General features: G+C 33.8%; 2 protein-coding genes and 1 long non-coding RNA gene across 3 annotated transcripts; all 3 read left to right on the forward strand.

Annotated features, from left to right (window-relative positions):
- Window positions 1-6226: 6226 nt before the first annotated feature.
- On the forward strand, window positions 6227-10264 carry LOC145330383 (uncharacterized). Its single transcript, XM_080175022.1, has 5 exons — window positions 6227-6348; window positions 7163-7229; window positions 8706-8778; window positions 9574-9635; window positions 10175-10264. The coding sequence occupies exons 1-5, from the start codon at window positions 6227-6229 to the stop codon at window positions 10262-10264; spliced, it is 414 nt and encodes a 137-aa protein (XP_080031148.1).
- A 1474-nt stretch (window positions 10265-11738) lies between these two features.
- LOC145330521 (uncharacterized) lies at window positions 11739-13270 on the forward strand. Its single transcript, XR_013883446.1, has 3 exons — window positions 11739-11799; window positions 12420-12460; window positions 13222-13270. It is a non-coding gene; the product is annotated as an uncharacterized LOC145330521 (long non-coding RNA).
- A 2773-nt stretch (window positions 13271-16043) lies between these two features.
- Window positions 16044-17649, forward strand: LOC145330384 (uncharacterized). Its single transcript, XM_080175023.1, has 3 exons — window positions 16044-16162; window positions 16743-16880; window positions 17473-17649. Exons 1-3 carry the CDS (start codon window positions 16055-16057, stop codon window positions 17647-17649), a joined length of 423 nt encoding a protein of 140 aa, XP_080031149.1. The 5' UTR covers window positions 16044-16054.
- Window positions 17650-17663: the final 14 nt, after the last annotated feature.

Here is a 17663-nt window from a genome sequence, read left to right on the forward strand (position 1 = left end):
ATCTTATTTTAAAATATTCCCATTTTGAAAAGTGGTGAAATAACAATAAAAGTTCAGCGCGGCATTAGCTCAATATAGGCCTCTAGGAACACTGCCTATTTGAGTCCTCTAAATACCTTGATTCCTCTCTTTTATTTCTTTCTCTATGCATACAGACAGACGTACAAAGTAAGTTATAGAGTAGCTTCGCTACTACCAAGAAGGAAGGGTACATTGGTCTGTAAATTATACTGGCCTCCTAAGTTTTTCAACTTTTTCAAATTATTTGATTGTAATAACTAAAAGAAACCAAAATTTTCTTCCAAATCTAGATAAGAGGTAAATTTGTTTATCATAATCGATGTAACTATTGGTTGATATACAAATAATTATTTAAAGAAATAAAAATATTTTTTGTAATTATTTATGAAATCAATTAAAATAAATAAAAAGAAACATGAATGTTTGTAAATGTTTTCAAAAATCATTTAGACTATAAAACTGTAGACCAATCATAAATTATAAAGGTACACAATCGCATTAAACGATAAATGGAGTAAAAAAGAGGATCTACTGCAGTTCACGGTAAAATATTGCTGGTAACGAATATTGCTGAAAATCTATGAATTTTAAAGGCTGCTAGCTGCCAAACGGCTGAACGTCCAGATCATACCCGCACACCATTTTAAGCGGTAAAAAAGGCCTACAAATAATCTGGAATAGCCAAGATTTAATGATGTACAGGGAAAGCTTCACTGAAGAAAAAGCGCGTAAAATAGGCCTTTTTCGCGCATTTCTCTGCACTGCGAGATAATTATGCATTATTGATCTATGGCTATTCCAGATTATTTGTAGGCCTTCTTATGCCGTTTAAAACAGTGTTCGGGCATGATGTGTACGTTCAGCCGTTTGGCAGCTAGCAGCCTTTTAAATTCATAGATTTTTAGCAATATTCGTTACCAGCAATATTTTACCGTGAATTGCAGTAGATTTAAAAAAGAAAAAAAGGAGTATATAAGGATAAAAGAATGATTGGCAATTTCCTTAAAGTGCTTAGTTGAGCACTCAACTCCCCTTGCCTCTTATTTTTAATTTATTTAATTATAATGTGTGGTAGTTTTTCATTTTTTTTTACAACTTTAGGTAAGGTTTGGTTAGGTTAGATCATATTATACTTATTAAATTTGTATTTCTGATACTGCTCTAGTCATGTATATTATATATATATTTGTTCTTGTTAATTTCTGAATTATTTTTCATATGAAGGAAAGTCCGAAGATTGCAAAGCTTAGTTAACTCATAATGGGGTGGTATTTTAATTTAGTTTATATTTATATGTACGACACACATTTACGGATTTTGTACTATAATTTTAAGCATATTAGAATCATTCTGATTATTTTAAATCCTCTATCATTAAGAAATCTGTATTTGGTCTTTTTGGCAAGTTCTATTGATTTTATTATTTTTTACAGCCCTACAGGTTAGGGCTTCCTGTTTACAGTGTATGTTAGCCTTATAGGGCTAGAGCACCGCAGGTACTAGCCCTGCATTTGTAGGGCCAACTGAGGGGTTAAGCCAGAAAAGTGAAAATCCCCCCGACTCTTCTTTATTTTTTTTTTTTTTTTTGGGGGTAGTCGACCCCACTATTTTAATTTTAGTTTTAAAAAGAAGAAAAAAAAATTTTGGGGGGGTTTGGGGTGTTCCACCCCCCAAGAAAATAGTTATAAACCTTCCCGGGACCTATGAGAAACTACCCTGTAAAGGGGAACCCGATCAATTCAGTGGTTAGCGAGATCCTTTGCTACAAACAAACAGACAGACAGACAGCCATAGTTCTACTTTGTATTATAGATGGGGGGGATGCTTCTTTGCTAGCATTGATTTTTTGAGGGAAATCACCTTAAAGCTTTGAAATTATACGCTATTCATACTAATGAATAATATAAATGAAAGAAAAAGGGAGAGAGAGATGAAGGACAAACATACAGACCGCTTATAAGTATCTTCGCTGCAAAAATAATATTGGGCATTGCCTCAGAGCACAAAGTTCGGTGTTTGCTTTGTAAATTTCTATATGGGTTGTAGTAAGGTTACTATGACATTGCTTTTCCTACTTATATATGGCTTTCCATATGAAATTTCAAGGCAGTTTTTACAGTGTTTCCACCAAAAATATGATTTTTGAGTAGCGTTATAACTTTATAATTAACCCTTAGTTTTCCCTAAAAGTGCTTCAACTCCCCCCTCCCCCATTCTTTTATTAATTGATAGAAAATTGGATTGGAGGGGGGGTAATTTAGTTTGTATACTATTGTAGGTCATGTTAGGATAGGTAAAATTGTGTACTGGGTAGCCCTGCAGGGTTAGTGCTTCCCGTAAGGGTCAGTTTTAAAAGATCAATTATAGCCTAATTAATTAATAACAGAAATGATAAAATCATCGTCTATGTTGTTTTATACAGTATGTTTTTTTTAAACTTAAACTTCAAATATTCAACCTTTTGCAAGAATGGCTGCTAAACACTTCAAAGTTGAGATATAGAGTTAAAATGTATACAGATACTATTAGGGACATGTACTAGAACATATCAAAGTTTGAAGGTCATATCTCAACCTGGGAGGGAGTACTGGCCCCCCCAAAGTCGACTACAGAAAATCCAATTTTTTTCTTGCAGAGGGTAGAAGATTTAGGCATAAGAAAAATGCGCTAAAACCATTTTTAGATGTTGACACCTAAGTTTTGAATTTTAGATTTTACTGTACTTTTAAAATAAAAACTGGAATATTTTTTTGATGTTCTATTAATTGCATTAAAAAACGAAGAAAATAAGCCATTAATCATTAAATTCTGATAACTATAAGTGGGGTAAAATTTCTTTCAAAAAAGTTCTTATAAAAAAACACACTGTATTTGAAAGCCATCAATAAATAATGAAGACAAGCCTCTAGGGACACCGAACATTTCAATGCTAAAAATAGCTAAAAACCTGTCTCTACCCCATACAAAGCTTACTTTTCAAACAAACAGACAAAAACCTTACTACTTTATATTAGGATTATTTGGTGTAATGTATAAACAGTCAATACTAATTTTTATCGTTCATAAGGCTCATTCTCATATTTATATATTCCAGTTTAAATAACAATATTCCTATAGCAGTAAACCTTTTTTTAATTATAGTATTTTTGCTAGTAGATTTGTTTAGCTTTTATGGCATTTCAACTAAACGTAGTTATTGAAAAGCTTTAAATTAACTTAATTATAATAGTTATTTATCGCATCGTATTATAGACAGCTTTCCTCGGAAAGTAAATTTAAAAGTTACAAGATTAATTCCAGATGGGCCAAAGGCTCGGGCTAACAAATACGAAACATGATTTTTCAGTAATACTTAGAACGGGCTCTAATCCAGCGGTTTGCAAGCCATACTGGTATTCTAGTAGTGATGAAAAGTGATTAAAAACTTAAATTTAGGATTTCTGTGATTTAAACTGAGCTGCAATATAAAAAACATACAACTGCTCTTTAAAATTTCTATACACTTCGGCGAACATAGTAATAGTGTTTAACTTTTTATCTTTGTGACGTAACAAAAATCCATCTCTTTTTTAGGGGTTTCCTTTCCCACCTCCCCTCTTATCCTTCGATTTTTATTACGTCACAAAGATAAAAAGTTAGACACTATTACTAGGTTCAACTTCGGCCCTTGCCTTAAAGGGTTTCGCCCATGGGCGTGCAAACAAAAGAGGACATTTTGGGCAATTGCCCCCTCCCACCTAAATAAAAGAAATTAAACTATTTGACCCCCCTCCCCTCCCCTCCCAGGAAAGCAAAATCGTCCTAAAGTCAATGATGATCATCAGAGGTAAATTCTTATACCAGATTTTGGCAAAGTGCCTCACTAAAATTAGTGAGGCTTGCTAAAAGATTTTGTGAAAAATCCTCCAAAATCTACGAAAATTAAACAAAACCTTATGTTAATAACCTTTTTATGATTTGATTTTATTTTTGTAGATTTTTTATGCGATTTTAGAGGATTTTTCACAAAAAATTTTTGCGAGCCTCACTAATTTTAGTGAGACAGTGAGCTAAAAAGTTTTTTAAGAATCCACCTCAGAACTATTTACAAAATATGCAAACGTTACAGAAAGACAGACAGACAGATATCCTAACATTTAAGATGTTAAAAATTAACAAATAATTTCAAATCTCTACTTCAAATTTCTAATTGAAGTATTTTCTGTCGAATTCCAAATGAAACTAAAGAAATAATATCATTGAAAGCTTATTTTGTTAAAATATTAATCCCTATTTATCTAATTGTTTTAAGAGCTCAGAAATTCAGATTAACAAGGATGACAACATTCACAAAATCGAAGCTCTGAAACTGTAGGACAAATGAAAATTCATTATTCCAAAAATCAGACCAATTGGATAATTTTATCACATAAAAATTTGTTGTAAAAATAGTTAGAAAGCAACATGTTCAAAATGGACGTACGGACTTTCTGGTAACGATTATAGAATTGCTTCGCTTTCTAACTCGTACCCAACTCTTATAGGAATCTTCATGCAACGTTTGAAATTGATAGGACATTTCTAACATGCCTAAATTAACGGAAAGAGCTATCCGTCACGGACGGACGGACCGACCACAATTATGGAAAAGCTTCGCTATTAACAAGGATGACAACATCTAAAATAGCAAAGGAACCAAATTATAGCTTCAGTATATGGAAAATTTAAATTCTGAAATACTTAATATAGATCTTTTCAAGAGTTTTAAAGTCTGCACTCAGTGGTGTCCACAGGGTTTTGCCAGGTGGTTTTCACGAAAAATCACCACTAGCCTCTAGGGGCTTTGCCCCAAGAGTTAATGAACTGGGTTTTATCAAACTCATTTTCAATTTTAGTTTTAAAAATAATCTTTCTTTTTTTAGGTTGGGGGGGGGGCTTAGTGGTGTCCCGCCCTCCAAGAAAATAGCTTAAAACCATTACAGGACCAGTAGATATATTACCTGAAGAGAAGAGCCCAATTGATTTAGTGGTTACTGAGATTTTAAGCTTTTGACAGACAGACATCGTTTTACTTTGTATTATACTAGCGGCTTCGCCCCTAGCCTCTAGGGGCTTTGCCAAGAAAATAGTTATAAACCTTCCCGGGACCTATGAGAAGATACCCTGTAAAGGAGAACCCGATCGGTTAAGCGGTTAGCGAGAACCTTCGCTACAAACAAACAGACGCACAGACAAACAGACAGACATCGTTTTACTTTGTATTTTACTAGCGGCTTCGCTCCTAGCCTCTAGGGGCTTGGCACCCAAGAGGTTTGATAAAACCAAATTTTCGTATTTTAGATTTAAAATAAGAATGTAAAAAAAATTTCTTTTTGGGGGGGATTTTTTTTTTGGGGGGGGGGGGGGTAGTTCAACCCACTATTTTAATTTTAGTTTTAAAAAAAAATTATATTTTTTTGGTGGGGGGGATTTTTCATTTTTTAGGGGGGTTGGGGGTGTCCCACCCCCCAAGAAAATAGTTATAAACCTTCCCGGGACCTATAGAGCTTCCCTGTAAAGGAGAACCCGATCGGTTCAGCGGTTAGCGAGATCCTTCGCTACAAACAAACAGACAGGCAGACAAACAAACAGACAGACATCGTTCTACTTTGTATTATAGATTACTACTTTATATAATAGGATGTACATACATAGATTAAAATCTGGTATAACATCCAAGTAATAATTTTTATCAATTTATTTAACATTATTCACTTGAAATCAGGATTAAGCTAGTTTTTATCATTTTATATTCATTATATATATTGTTTTTGTAAGAATTAGCTTGATTAATGTTTTCTTTACTTTTCATAGCAGAGCTACTGTATAATTAACTAGCGACTACTCCACAAGAGGCCTCTAGGGGCCCTTAAGGGGGGTTGAGATGGAAGTCAACCTCCACACTTTCCATGGTAGTTTTTTAAAAAAGAAAAAGAGTGTAATATTTTTCTGGAGGCGATTTATCTTGTTAGGGTGGTGGTACCTTACCCCAAAATAGTTATAATCTTCCCAGGAAATTTGAGAAGCTACCCTCTAAAAAAATACCATATCGGTACAGTTAGCGAGATCCTTCGGTACATACACACAGTCTGGTTCTGATTAATACCTTATGCTAGGTTGTGTTAGGTTACATGGGTACCCTCATATATTTGTTGATTTCCATTAAATAAGATTATCATCCACAGAAATGAAAAATGAACAAACTGGAGGTCGTCAAGAAAATGGTTTAGAATTTAAAAATTCTACAAATGATCCATCGGCCAAGAACGCGAGTCTACAAAGCATCCATGATTATACTGCAAGTCCTAGGTACTAGGATGGATAGATAGATGGATAGATAGATTGATAGATAGATAGATAGATAGATAGATAGATAGATAGATAGATAGATAGATAGATAGATAGATAGATAGATAGATAGATAGATAGATAGATAGATAGATAGATAGATAGATAGATAGATAGATAGATAGATAGATAGATAGATAGATAGATAGATAGATAGATAGATAGATAGATAGATAGATAGAAAGAAAGATAGATAGATAGATAGATAGATAGATAGATAGATAGATAGATAGATAGATAGATAGATAGAAAGAAAGATAGATAGATAGATAGATAGATAGATAGATAGATAGATAGATAGATAGATAGATAGATAGATAGATAGATAGATAGATAGATAGATAGATAGATAGATAGATAGATAGATAGATAGATAGATAGATAGATAGATAGATAGATAGATAGATAGATAGATAGATAGATAGATAGATAGATAGATAGATAGATAGATAGATAGATAGATAGATAGATAGATAGATAGATAGATAGATAGATAGATAGATAGATAGATAGATAGATAGATAGATAGATTGATAGATAGATAGATAAATAGATAGATAGATAGATAGATAGATAGATAGATAGATAAATAGATAGATAGATAGATAGATAGATAGATTGATAGATAGATAGATAGATAGATAGATAGATAGATAGATAGATATATAGATAGATAGATAGATAGATAGATAGATAGATAGATAGATAGATGGATAGATAGATAGATAGTTAGATAGATAGATAAACTTTATATGATTCTTACTTTTTCTTCTAGGCCAATGAGATCAACCTTGGTGCCAATTGGTGGAAAAAGTTCTCAAAATCAGCCAAATAATAATGAAGTAAGTTTTTAATTATTATTTAAACATGTCCTTTAAATACTAAAAATAGGGGCTGTTATTCAGCCAATTTATTTCATTTGAAATTATCCAAAAATCAAATATTTTGTTAGGGTAGAGTTGGCGTAAAACTTGTTTTTTGATGTAGCTGATGGGAAGTGGGTAAGAAGAAGGGAAATAAGGAAAGAGGGGTGAGAAAAATCGCATTCTAGTCTCTGACTAAACTGTTTTAGAGGGCTTTATAATCAACCCCTTTCCAACCCTACAGAGGCTAGTAGAGCAGCTAATATTTTTATGTACCAAAGTATACACCAGGTTGTATGCATGTCCAACATATTTAGGCAAGCTTAGTATTTATGCAGGGCAGGTTTTAAGCTATTTTGGGTAAAAATAAGTTATTTCTAAAAAAAAACATTTTCTTATTTCTTAAATAAATGTTGAGGGATGGGTCTTTTAGGTTAGGGGAGAAGCGAATAGAAATAGAAAAAGTTAATACATTAGAAAGCCATGAAAATGTTGAATAATTAATCACAATATTTATAGAAATTTATGTAAACATATTATTTCATTTTTGGTAATAAATTACATACATAACAAGAAATGTTTACAAACAAAAACTTTAAAGACCAAAATAAACAACTTGTTCCTTCACGAGTGTAAGAATAAAGAATTTGATATTGTAAAAACCAACAAAAACACATTTAAAGAAGACACCAAGGGCTTTAATGTAATATTTGCGTTAGAAGGGAGATTGTTCGGTAGTTTGGATGCCTAATAATCAAGTGTATAATACCAACACATTCCTTAATCCCAGGCTCCTCTGAGGAGAGTGTCATTCATTACGGTGACTTAATCTGAGACACCTGCCATACTCAAAATCGGCGAGGGTGAGGTAATAACTAGGAGCTCTCATGAGACAGCGTGTCAAGTCATACTTGAACGTGGAGCTTAAGCTGGCCCTTACGGCTATACAAAAGTGTCTCAACACACTCCAGGAGTCTTAGGTCCAAACCCTAATAAACTATGGCTAATCAAACAATCAAACAAATGTAATATTTCAGGGAAAATTAGGGATCTAAAGGGATCTGACAATGGCCGATAAATCTATGTACAACCCCAAATGATTTATGCCTGTTAGAATTGTGCTATCGATTTCTAACTTTGCATGATGATTCTTGTAATAGTTGGGTACATTTTAAAACGCTTTGCAATTCTATAATTGTTACCAGAAAGTCCTTGCGTCCATTTAAAACATTTATATTTTATTTAATTTTGATTCCTAGAACAACGAGATACACTATTATAAGCGAAGTATCTCCATGATAAAGCACTAAAAATGTAAGTATTTTCTTAGACAGTATCCTGTAATTACGTAATTTTTCATTACATTTATGTTTAGACTTTTAAATTGATATTCTGTCTATCTAATTTGTGGATGTTGCCATCCCTGTTATTTTTTTAATTATTTATTAATTTTAGGTTAGTATAAATGTTGGGGCCCTAACCACAACAGCAGAAGGCAATAATATCACAAATTTTATAGATCCATCAGGTTTAAACTTTATGAAAATTTGATTCATGGTTGGGGTGGGGGAGGGGGTTAAACCCCTAAATATTTTATTATTCACAAAAGGCACATGAATTGCAGTTATCCTATGATATAAAGTAGCGAGGTGTTTTTGTCTGTAGCAAAGGATCTCGCTAACCACCGAACTGTTATGGTTCCTCTTAACTGTGTAGTTTCTCAAAGGTCCTGGGAATGTTTAAAACTATTTCTCGTATTCATTCGAATCCGGTGGATAGGAACCGGTTCTCATCCATACGAAAAAACTATGTCTAGCATAGTATTATATCCATCTTTCTACGAATATAAAAATGTACAATCATAAGATTAAAACCAGTGCCTACGGCACCTAGGGGCTTAAAAACTGGTTTTAATCTTATAATTGTACATTCTATATCCGCGGAAAGCCGTTTATAATACGATGCGAGAAATAACTATTGAAGGGAGGGTACCACAACCCCAGCACCCCACCCTCTATTTATTTCCTTTTTCTTTTTGAAAAAAAGAAGAAAATGGATGGTTCAAGCAATCATCACCTCAAGTACCCCTAGAGGCCTCTAGAGTTGTAGCCGCTAGTAACTAAGAAAGTAATGCCAAAAAAATGAAAATTCGGTTTTAATGGACGAACGGAATGGTAACATTCTAATCATAATGCAAAATTTGAAATAAATAGGTCAAGTTTAACGAGCCTAAATTAACAGATAGAGCTTCGTTCAGATTTTTAAAAAATGGCTTTAACCCACAAACTAAAAAATGTATGTATTAAAAGTTGTTTTTTTACAGTTTTAGAAAATGCTGCTTTTGGATCAAATGATTTGGACGCCAATCACTCGGGAAAGAAGGAGGTATGCCAAAGTTTTCTGCGGATAGTAAATTAAAAAATGTTAGGATTGATAACAGTTTTGTTGTCCCTGAAGGGCCGAACGCCCATTACATAAAACAGGTATTAATACTATGATTCAATTTTTTGTGTGTGGAAAACTGTCTATGATTCGATACAAAACGAAGCTTTGGATTTTTTAAAAAGAGGCATTGACATATTTTGGTCAGGTTTAGACTTCCAGCTGGTTTTTAAAATTGTTAAAGGTTGATTTACCAGAGGCTTACAGGTGGTTGATACGCGGCTGCCGAGCCCTGATTTATATATAAGTAAAGATGTATAATCCAGACAACTTCCTGACTAAAGTAATAGAGAGACTCTTCTCTTCTGCTGGCAAATTATTTTTTGTTCTTTTGTAGGGACTTAGCTGTGTTTATACTTTCGACGCGCTATTAGCTGATTTCAATGAACCAATAGAAAATCGGTACAGGGTCCCTGCCTTGAGGGGATATTTTTACATATATAATGTCCCCTCTGTTTTATTTTTATTTTATGTTTATTAAGGAGGATAAAAAGCCTGATGATGATAAGAAAAAAGAACAATTTTACAATGACCTTAGGAATATTTCATTTTTAAATAATATTCGGGTATAGCCCCTTTCGTGGCAACGCCTCTTAAGAGGAGTTTTGTCGTAATTTCACATTAGTTTTTATAGGTTATTTTAGGTTAGGTTAGGTTAAGTTGGGTTAGGTGATTGCCCTGCAGGGGCTAGAAATAGGGGAAAAGTTACTAAAAAATACGACGAAACGCCCCTTAAGAGGCGTTGCCATGAAAGGGACTATACCCGAATATTATGTTTAAAGTTATCAAACAATAGCTTTTAAACGTCTTAATGAAAACTGAATTTAGTTTTAAAAAGTCTAATAGTTATTTCTCGTATCGTATTATAAACGGCCTCCGGCACCTCGGGGCTAAAAAAACTAGTTTTAATCTTATGATTGTACATACATTTCTATATTCGTAGAAAACTGAGCTGGATCTTTAAATGTGTAGCCGTTGGCGTGGCTGTAGCCGTGGCCATAGTCATGGCTGTAGTTGTAGTTGTAGTTTAGCCACACTAACGGACTGTGGTCACTTTTTGCGTGGTTAACCACGCTATGACTACGACCACGCATTGCCAATATGATTTAAAGATCGCATTTTTTTTTGTGGCCACGGCAACGCGTGGTTAATATGATTTAAAGATCGCTATTAGGTTGGTGGCTGTAACTCTGACCATGACTACGGCAACAGCTACGCTTTTAAAGATCCAGCTCTGGATATAATACGATGCTAGACATAGTTTTTTCGTATGGATGAGAACCGGTTCCTATCCACTGGATTCGAATGAATACGAGAAAACAAAGACATTTACAGAGCTTCCTAGAAAAGTATAACCCAGTTGGACCATCAATCTCTGAGGTCTTAAGCTTCAGACAATTTTTTTATGTTAAAGGACTAGTTGTTTCTCACCTAGATGGTGCAGGAAGTTTAGAAAATAGCATAAAACCAACACAAGACATTTTCCAAGTAAAGTACAACCCATTTGGACCATCAATTTTTGGGATCCTAAGCTTGAGACAAAAAAATATTCTTCCTCTAATATTCCCGCCTGTACATTGGCGCCAAAAACGGAGCGCCATTTTTGTTGCAATTTAGCAGAGAAAAGTACAAACTATTTTAGGCAAGGAATAAGACAGTTTGGACAGTAATAGTTATTTCTCGCATCGTATTATAAACAGCTTTCCGCTTATAAAGAATGTACATTTTTATATTCGTAGAAAACTGGATATAATACGATGCTAGACATAGTTTTTTCGTATGGATGAGAACCGGTTCCTATCCACCGGATTCGAATGAATACGAGAAATTAATTTACACCACTAATTATGAAAAAAAAATTACCCCATCAGTAGATTTAAATTAGTAGTGAATAAGTTTGGAAATGTTTGTACACTCAAATCAAGTTTTAATCTAGAAACTAGTCTGCTTCGGATTTGCGCTCAGACAAACGGACAGACGAACGTACGGACATAACCTTGTTATAGAGTAGCTGCAATACTAAAAATGAAGATATTTTTTAATTTATAGTGTCTACCTAACATTTTTGGTTCTCACTCTATTTACTGTAGGAGTTGTTACTTTAAAGGTAAAATTTAGATTAACAAGGATGACAACATCCATAAAAGTGAAGCTCTGAAACCAAACGGTAGAACAAACAAACATGAACAATTAATAGATATTAAATTAGTAGTATAAACAAAATTGAAAACTTGTTGCAAAATTATGTAATTACAGGAGTCTGTTATGGACATACTTAAAGTATGGGACATGATTATAGAGATGCTTTGCCTAAACTATTGTACCTTGTTGTCCAAGGAATTATTATTCTTAAAATAGGAAAATAATATCATTGCACGATGCCAACAACAAAAAGTTCAAAACTGGTATGTCTAAAATGGACATTCGAACTTTCTTATAATGATTATAGAGTTGCTACGCTTAATAAATCGTATCTAATTGTTACAGGAATCATCATCCAAAGTTTAAAAACGATAAGACGGACGCAGAGGCATCTGAGGTGGTGGGTTCGAGAATGGACCACGCCGCACTCATACTAGAGACGTTAAAATGAAATCTACTGATGCTATGCCTTTGACCCCTAAGGGCTTTGATAACTGGTTTTAATCATATATTTTATCATGTCTAAATCTGTGGAAAGCTGTCTATAATACGATGCAATAAATAACATTTCTCTTTTTTTTATAGATTGTGATCACCAAAGAGCATTTTCCAACACAAGAATCAAGGTGATTTGATATGCTTAAGTAACAGAACATTTGTTTTGAATGTGTATGTTTAATAAGATCCTGTAAACGGCTAGATCTACGTATCTGACTATCTATCCATTTATTCAATCTATTTACTATAAATGTATATCTTGTATTTACATAAAATCGATTATTTGTAAAATTTATCTTAAAGTTTAATTTAGCAAAGAAATTAATTCGGGGGGAAAACACGAAACGCATATGGGATTTCCAGCTGTCGTTGAGGGTCAACACTTAGTAGAATTGACAATATTTGAATCTGCCCCTCAAATATTATTTTATATTTATTTCGCTTGTTGGCTATACCTTATTCCTTACTTGAACTAACAAGGATGACAACATCCGTAAAAGCGAAGCTCAAACTTCAGAAAGTAGATCAGACGAACATTAAGACTTGTACCAAGAATGTCAGAACTTTATAAGCAGAACATTACTTTGTAAGTCTAAACTAAATTGTACATAAAATTGCGGAAAATACCGGATACTTATAACAATATTCTTTCATTTTTAGGACTTTATTATAAAGATGCTTCGCTTATAATATTGTACCTTATTGTCCTAGGCATTGTCATTTAAAAAATCAAACAAAAATAAATCAGCACGTTTTAAATGGACGTACGGACTTTCTGATAACGATTAAAGAGTTGCTACGCTTCCTAGATTGTACCTAACTGTTCAAGGAATCATAACAATTATAAAAAAAGGCTTTGATTTTAAAAATTAATGTAATATATTTTTAGTATGTTACAGCAGATAATAAACAGTAACATTAGGAATTTTATACTTCTTCATAAGGTTTCTTATTAGTAAAGCTACTCTATAATTAACTATGTCTGTACGTTCGTCCATTTGCCCGTCTGTCCGTCAGTCTACAATGATATGGGGAAAATGCGATTTTCAAAATATAAATGTTAAAAAATATAGAAATATATTAGAAAGGTTTGGTTATTCTTGACTTTAACAAATGCTATTAAAATCTACTTGCCCGCATTCTCAGCCATGGATTTTTTGTGCATCGCTACTTATGGATGTTGTCATCCTTGTTTTATATAAAAGAGGCTTTCTTTTAAGGTTTAACTCTCCCCACCCCACCTCTTCCCATCACAAAAAATGTCAAGGGTTATCCCTCAAAGAGCCATGTTAAGTATCAGGGATAGTTAAGTACAAACAATGTATTTGTTAGGTTAGATTATATTTGATAAGGGGTAACCCCGTGGGGTTAGGGCATTGCAGGTATTGACCCTGCAGGTTAAGAGCCCAACACATGGGCTAGGTAGATAGGAAAAAACATATATATTTTGGTCATATTGGCTTTCTCGAGATTTGGAAATATTTTTAAGCAGAAGATATTACCAGAGCATCATCCGCATGTTATTGGATGCGATACTCTAACCCAAGGATATTAGGTTAAGTAACATCCATCAGACAACCAACCCTTTCATTGCACGACCTTTGTCTGAGAAGTCCTAACTGTGCATGGTACTGAGTTGCGCCTGTTTATGGGCCAAGGCATTCCCCCTACTCGCGCACCTGACATAGCATCAGTAAGAACCATTTTAACGTCTTTAGTTATGACGCGGTGTCGGCCCGAGATTCGAACCTATCTCCTCACCGGCGACGTGTTGATCCACGATCGCGGGTTAAAACAGAAGAAATTCTTGAAACCTAAATTTTACAATTTTTGAGTGATAATTAATCCTTTGTACTTTCTTAACTTGCGTATAACCTCGGTGTACAGGGTGTCTATGATCTGCTAGAAGTATAAAATTGGTGACTAGGTACGCGGGCACTGGGTTCATCAACGAGTCCCCCACCTTCATATCCAACGACTACCCAGTGAATGAAGATAGACAGATACAGAATATTAAATCCTATCAGCAAAATAAAACAATATAATAAATATTTATCGCTTAGTATTATAGACAGCTTTTCGCGGATTTGAAAGTGAAAAATTATGAGTTTTGTTAGACCATAGGGCTTAAGGTCCGTGATAACAAAATGGTATTAATCTTATTTTTTTTAATTTTAGTGAAAAATTGTCTGTAATATGATGCTATACATGATTTTTCAGTACGACTGGGAACCGGTTCTATTCCATCAAAAATTGATCGGATTCGGACCCATACTGGAAAATTAGTTTTTTTATTTGTATGTACGTTTCCATGTACAATTTCTTTATAGCCATATTAGAATGTTTCACCGGTTTGTATCCAGTGGAAATGTAGTTGTGCAGTTTTAATTTTATATTCCAAGTTTATATTAAAAGCCAGGGCTCGGCAGTCGCGCGTCAACCACCTGTAAGCCTCAGGGAAATCAACCTTATAAAACTTTAAAACCTGACCCAAATGTGGCAATCCCTCTTTTAAAAAACAAAGCATCTATGCGGGTTTGAATTTGAGGCGTTTTTTGGCTTACGCGCGGCTGCCGGGCCCTGTTAGAAGCCAAAAACAATGAAGCCAAAATTTTTGTACAAAAACTTTTAAAAATGCTTAAGCCAAATTGAAATTTTACCTTTTTTTCTGATGATTTAGTATAGAATAGTTATTTTAGCACCGTATTATAGACAGCTTTCCGCGGATGATAAAAAGAAAAATTATCATTAAGATTAATACCAGTTTTCTTTGTCCCGAAAAGACCGAGGCCTAGTCTAATAAAACTGGTATTAATATTATGATTTTTATTTTATTATTTGTAGAAAATTGTCTATAATACGATACGATACACAATTTTTCATTACGCCTGAAGCCGGTTATATTCCAGCGGATATTAATTGGTTTCGAAGCCATATTGGGAAAATTGTATTATATTGTATAATTTCTATTGCCAATTTTCTGGCAGTTTATAAAATATTATTTTTTTTTGTTTATTACTTTGTACTTTTTTTACAATTATTTAGCCAACCAATCACGTATAACCACCCCCCCCCCCCCTCCACACCTTCTTATTAATGATTTGGTTTTAGCCCCTGTGGGATTTTCCTTAATCTGCAATGTCCTAAACTTTAAAAAAAATCTACAAAATTAGACTTTTAAAATAAAATTTAAAATCTGAAAATATTATAAGATTAAAAATAATAAAAACTTGAATTTTAGATAAAACTAAGGTAAAAATATAAAATTGCATGTTACAAATAACACGTTCATTGCAAAACATTAGAGAAAATTTCCATTCATTTCAATATACTTGAAATACCAATCTGGGCTGTTTATGGGCAAATTTTTATATATATATGTATATATGTTCCCATTTTCAGGTAGCTGTATTTAGTGCCCTAGGAAAATGGGGATAGATGGTACAGCTTTTGGCCTACCTATACTTTTAACATCATAGTAGAAGAAAAGAGAAATGGAAGGGGTTAAAGAAACCCCCTAGAAAAGAGAGGGTTTTTATCGTTTTTGGGTATTTCCTGACGCAAATAGAATAGGTAGGCCAAAATCAGTGACATCTATCCCTAGGGCACTATAGACAGCAACGTACATTTATAAATAAAATTTCTGTATATTAAAATTAATTGTAAAAAAGGTAAAGCAGTGCTAGCTTGCACCAACCAATCAACATTTTCAGGTATGAAAAATGTCTGTTACGGTGGGTGACAAGAACAAGAGTGTACAAAGTATTCTAGACTATACAGCCAGCCCTAGGCCTATCAGGGCAGCAGCTAATAATCTGGCTAAGAAAGAGGTATTGTCAATCCATTTATACATAGCTACTAGTGGCTACGCCCCTAGAGGCCACTAGGGACACATGATTTTAAAATTCTAGATTCAAAATGTAAAAAGAAAAATTTGGAGATGGGGATAATAATTTTTTTTATAGACAATATCTCTTGAACGGGAGGTAATTTCTTCCCCCAAAGTAGATAAAAACATTCACAGGACCCAGGGACAAGGGAATAATATTCTGATAAACAACTCTAAGGGAAAATTTCCCCCAAATTATAATTATATAAGTTCAGCGGTTAGCGAAATCCTTTGTTACCCACAAACAGACAGACAGAAAGACATTTTAGGGATTTATTTCTGGGATCTTACGGGATACGACAATGGACGATAAATTTATGTGGATACCCAATGATAATAATCTAAATCAACTTCTCGGTAGATTAAAGTTATAGGTTGAAAAGTTGATTGATCAATCATGATTTAATAAAAAGTACCCAAAGTTTTTTAGTCTCATCGTTTAATATTTCTTACATTCAGTTGGACGGTCAGACAATGTGCATTACAAAGTAGCTTCACTACTAAAAAATCTATGTTTTCAGGTGCACATAGATGTAGCTGCCTTGAAGGAGGCTGAGGCTAAAGCCCAGGAGAAACTGTCCCCCACCTCCCATCTGTCCAAGGATGACAGCCTCAAACTAATTGAGGAAGCTCTCAACAACAAGAAGGACAAGGCTCAGGTAAGTACCATCATGGGGGGAGGGGACATGGGGCTGTTTATTTAACAAGTCCCCAAAGTTTTCTAATTACATTTTCTTATGCGTTGGCTCAACAACTTCGCGGACTATAAATTTTGATTTGTTGGTTCATTATGTTGAGTGTCCAAACATTTCAACCACTAATTGTAATCAACAAGAAAAAAAAGTGAGAAAATATACAAAACTATCAACAAAACTCTTGAAACCTTAAAAAATATGTGTTTATGGCTTATAAAGCATGACTGACAGACAGACGGATAAAACAATGTATATACTGGATGCGCACATGTCATAGGAATCTTCACTAAAAATTCCAGCTGTCAAACTTCAATAGCAGCTGAGAAAATCACATTTCCCTCAACGTATTACGGACAGTGAAGTGAACTATAGATTTCATGTTTTAGAAGGTAGTGGGACAAAGTTTCTCAAATATCAGCCATGTGACGTCATAAATATGAGGGATTATCCATCTCTTTTTTATTAGTTTTCTTTCCCACTTCCACTCTCATCTTTCCCCTCATTGTTATGACGTCACATGGCTGATTTTTGAGACACTTTGCCACACTACTTTTAGGAGAGCAGTAAAAAGTCTGACGAAGAAAAGAAAAAAGAACAGCTTTACAGCGATATCAGGAAACAAAAAATACTCAATCAAATCCATTTTAATAAAAACAAGGATGACAAGATCCATAAATTCAGTAGCGAATGGGCGTTTGGATGTTTTAATATTTACAATTTGTACCATGAATAACAGACTGACGGACC

The sequence above is a fragment of the Acartia tonsa genome, chromosome 10 (assembly GCF_053477335.1).
Source record: "Acartia tonsa isolate MP-2025a chromosome 10, ASM5347733v1, whole genome shotgun sequence".
NCBI lineage: Eukaryota > Metazoa > Arthropoda > Copepoda > Calanoida > Acartiidae > Acartia > Acartia tonsa.

Coding starts and splice junctions, on each gene's coding strand:
- LOC145330383 (XM_080175022.1), top strand. CDS start 6,227: ATGAAAAATGAACAAACTGGAGGTCGTCAAGAAAATGGTTTAGAATTT. Junction 6,349..7,162: donor GATTATACTGCAAGTCCTAG/GTACTAGGATGG, acceptor TTTTTCTTCTAG/GCCAATGAGATCAACCTTGG. Junction 8,779..9,573: donor AAATTTTATAGATCCATCAG/GTTTAAACTTTA, acceptor GTTTTTTTACAG/TTTTAGAAAATGCTGCTTTT.
- LOC145330384 (XM_080175023.1), top strand. CDS start 16,055: ATGTCTGTTACGGTGGGTGACAAGAACAAGAGTGTACAAAGTATTCTA. Junction 16,163..16,742: donor ATAATCTGGCTAAGAAAGAG/GTATTGTCAATC, acceptor CTATGTTTTCAG/GTGCACATAGATGTAGCTGC. Junction 16,881..17,472: donor ACAAGAAGGACAAGGCTCAG/GTAAGTACCATC, acceptor CACTACTTTTAG/GAGAGCAGTAAAAAGTCTGA.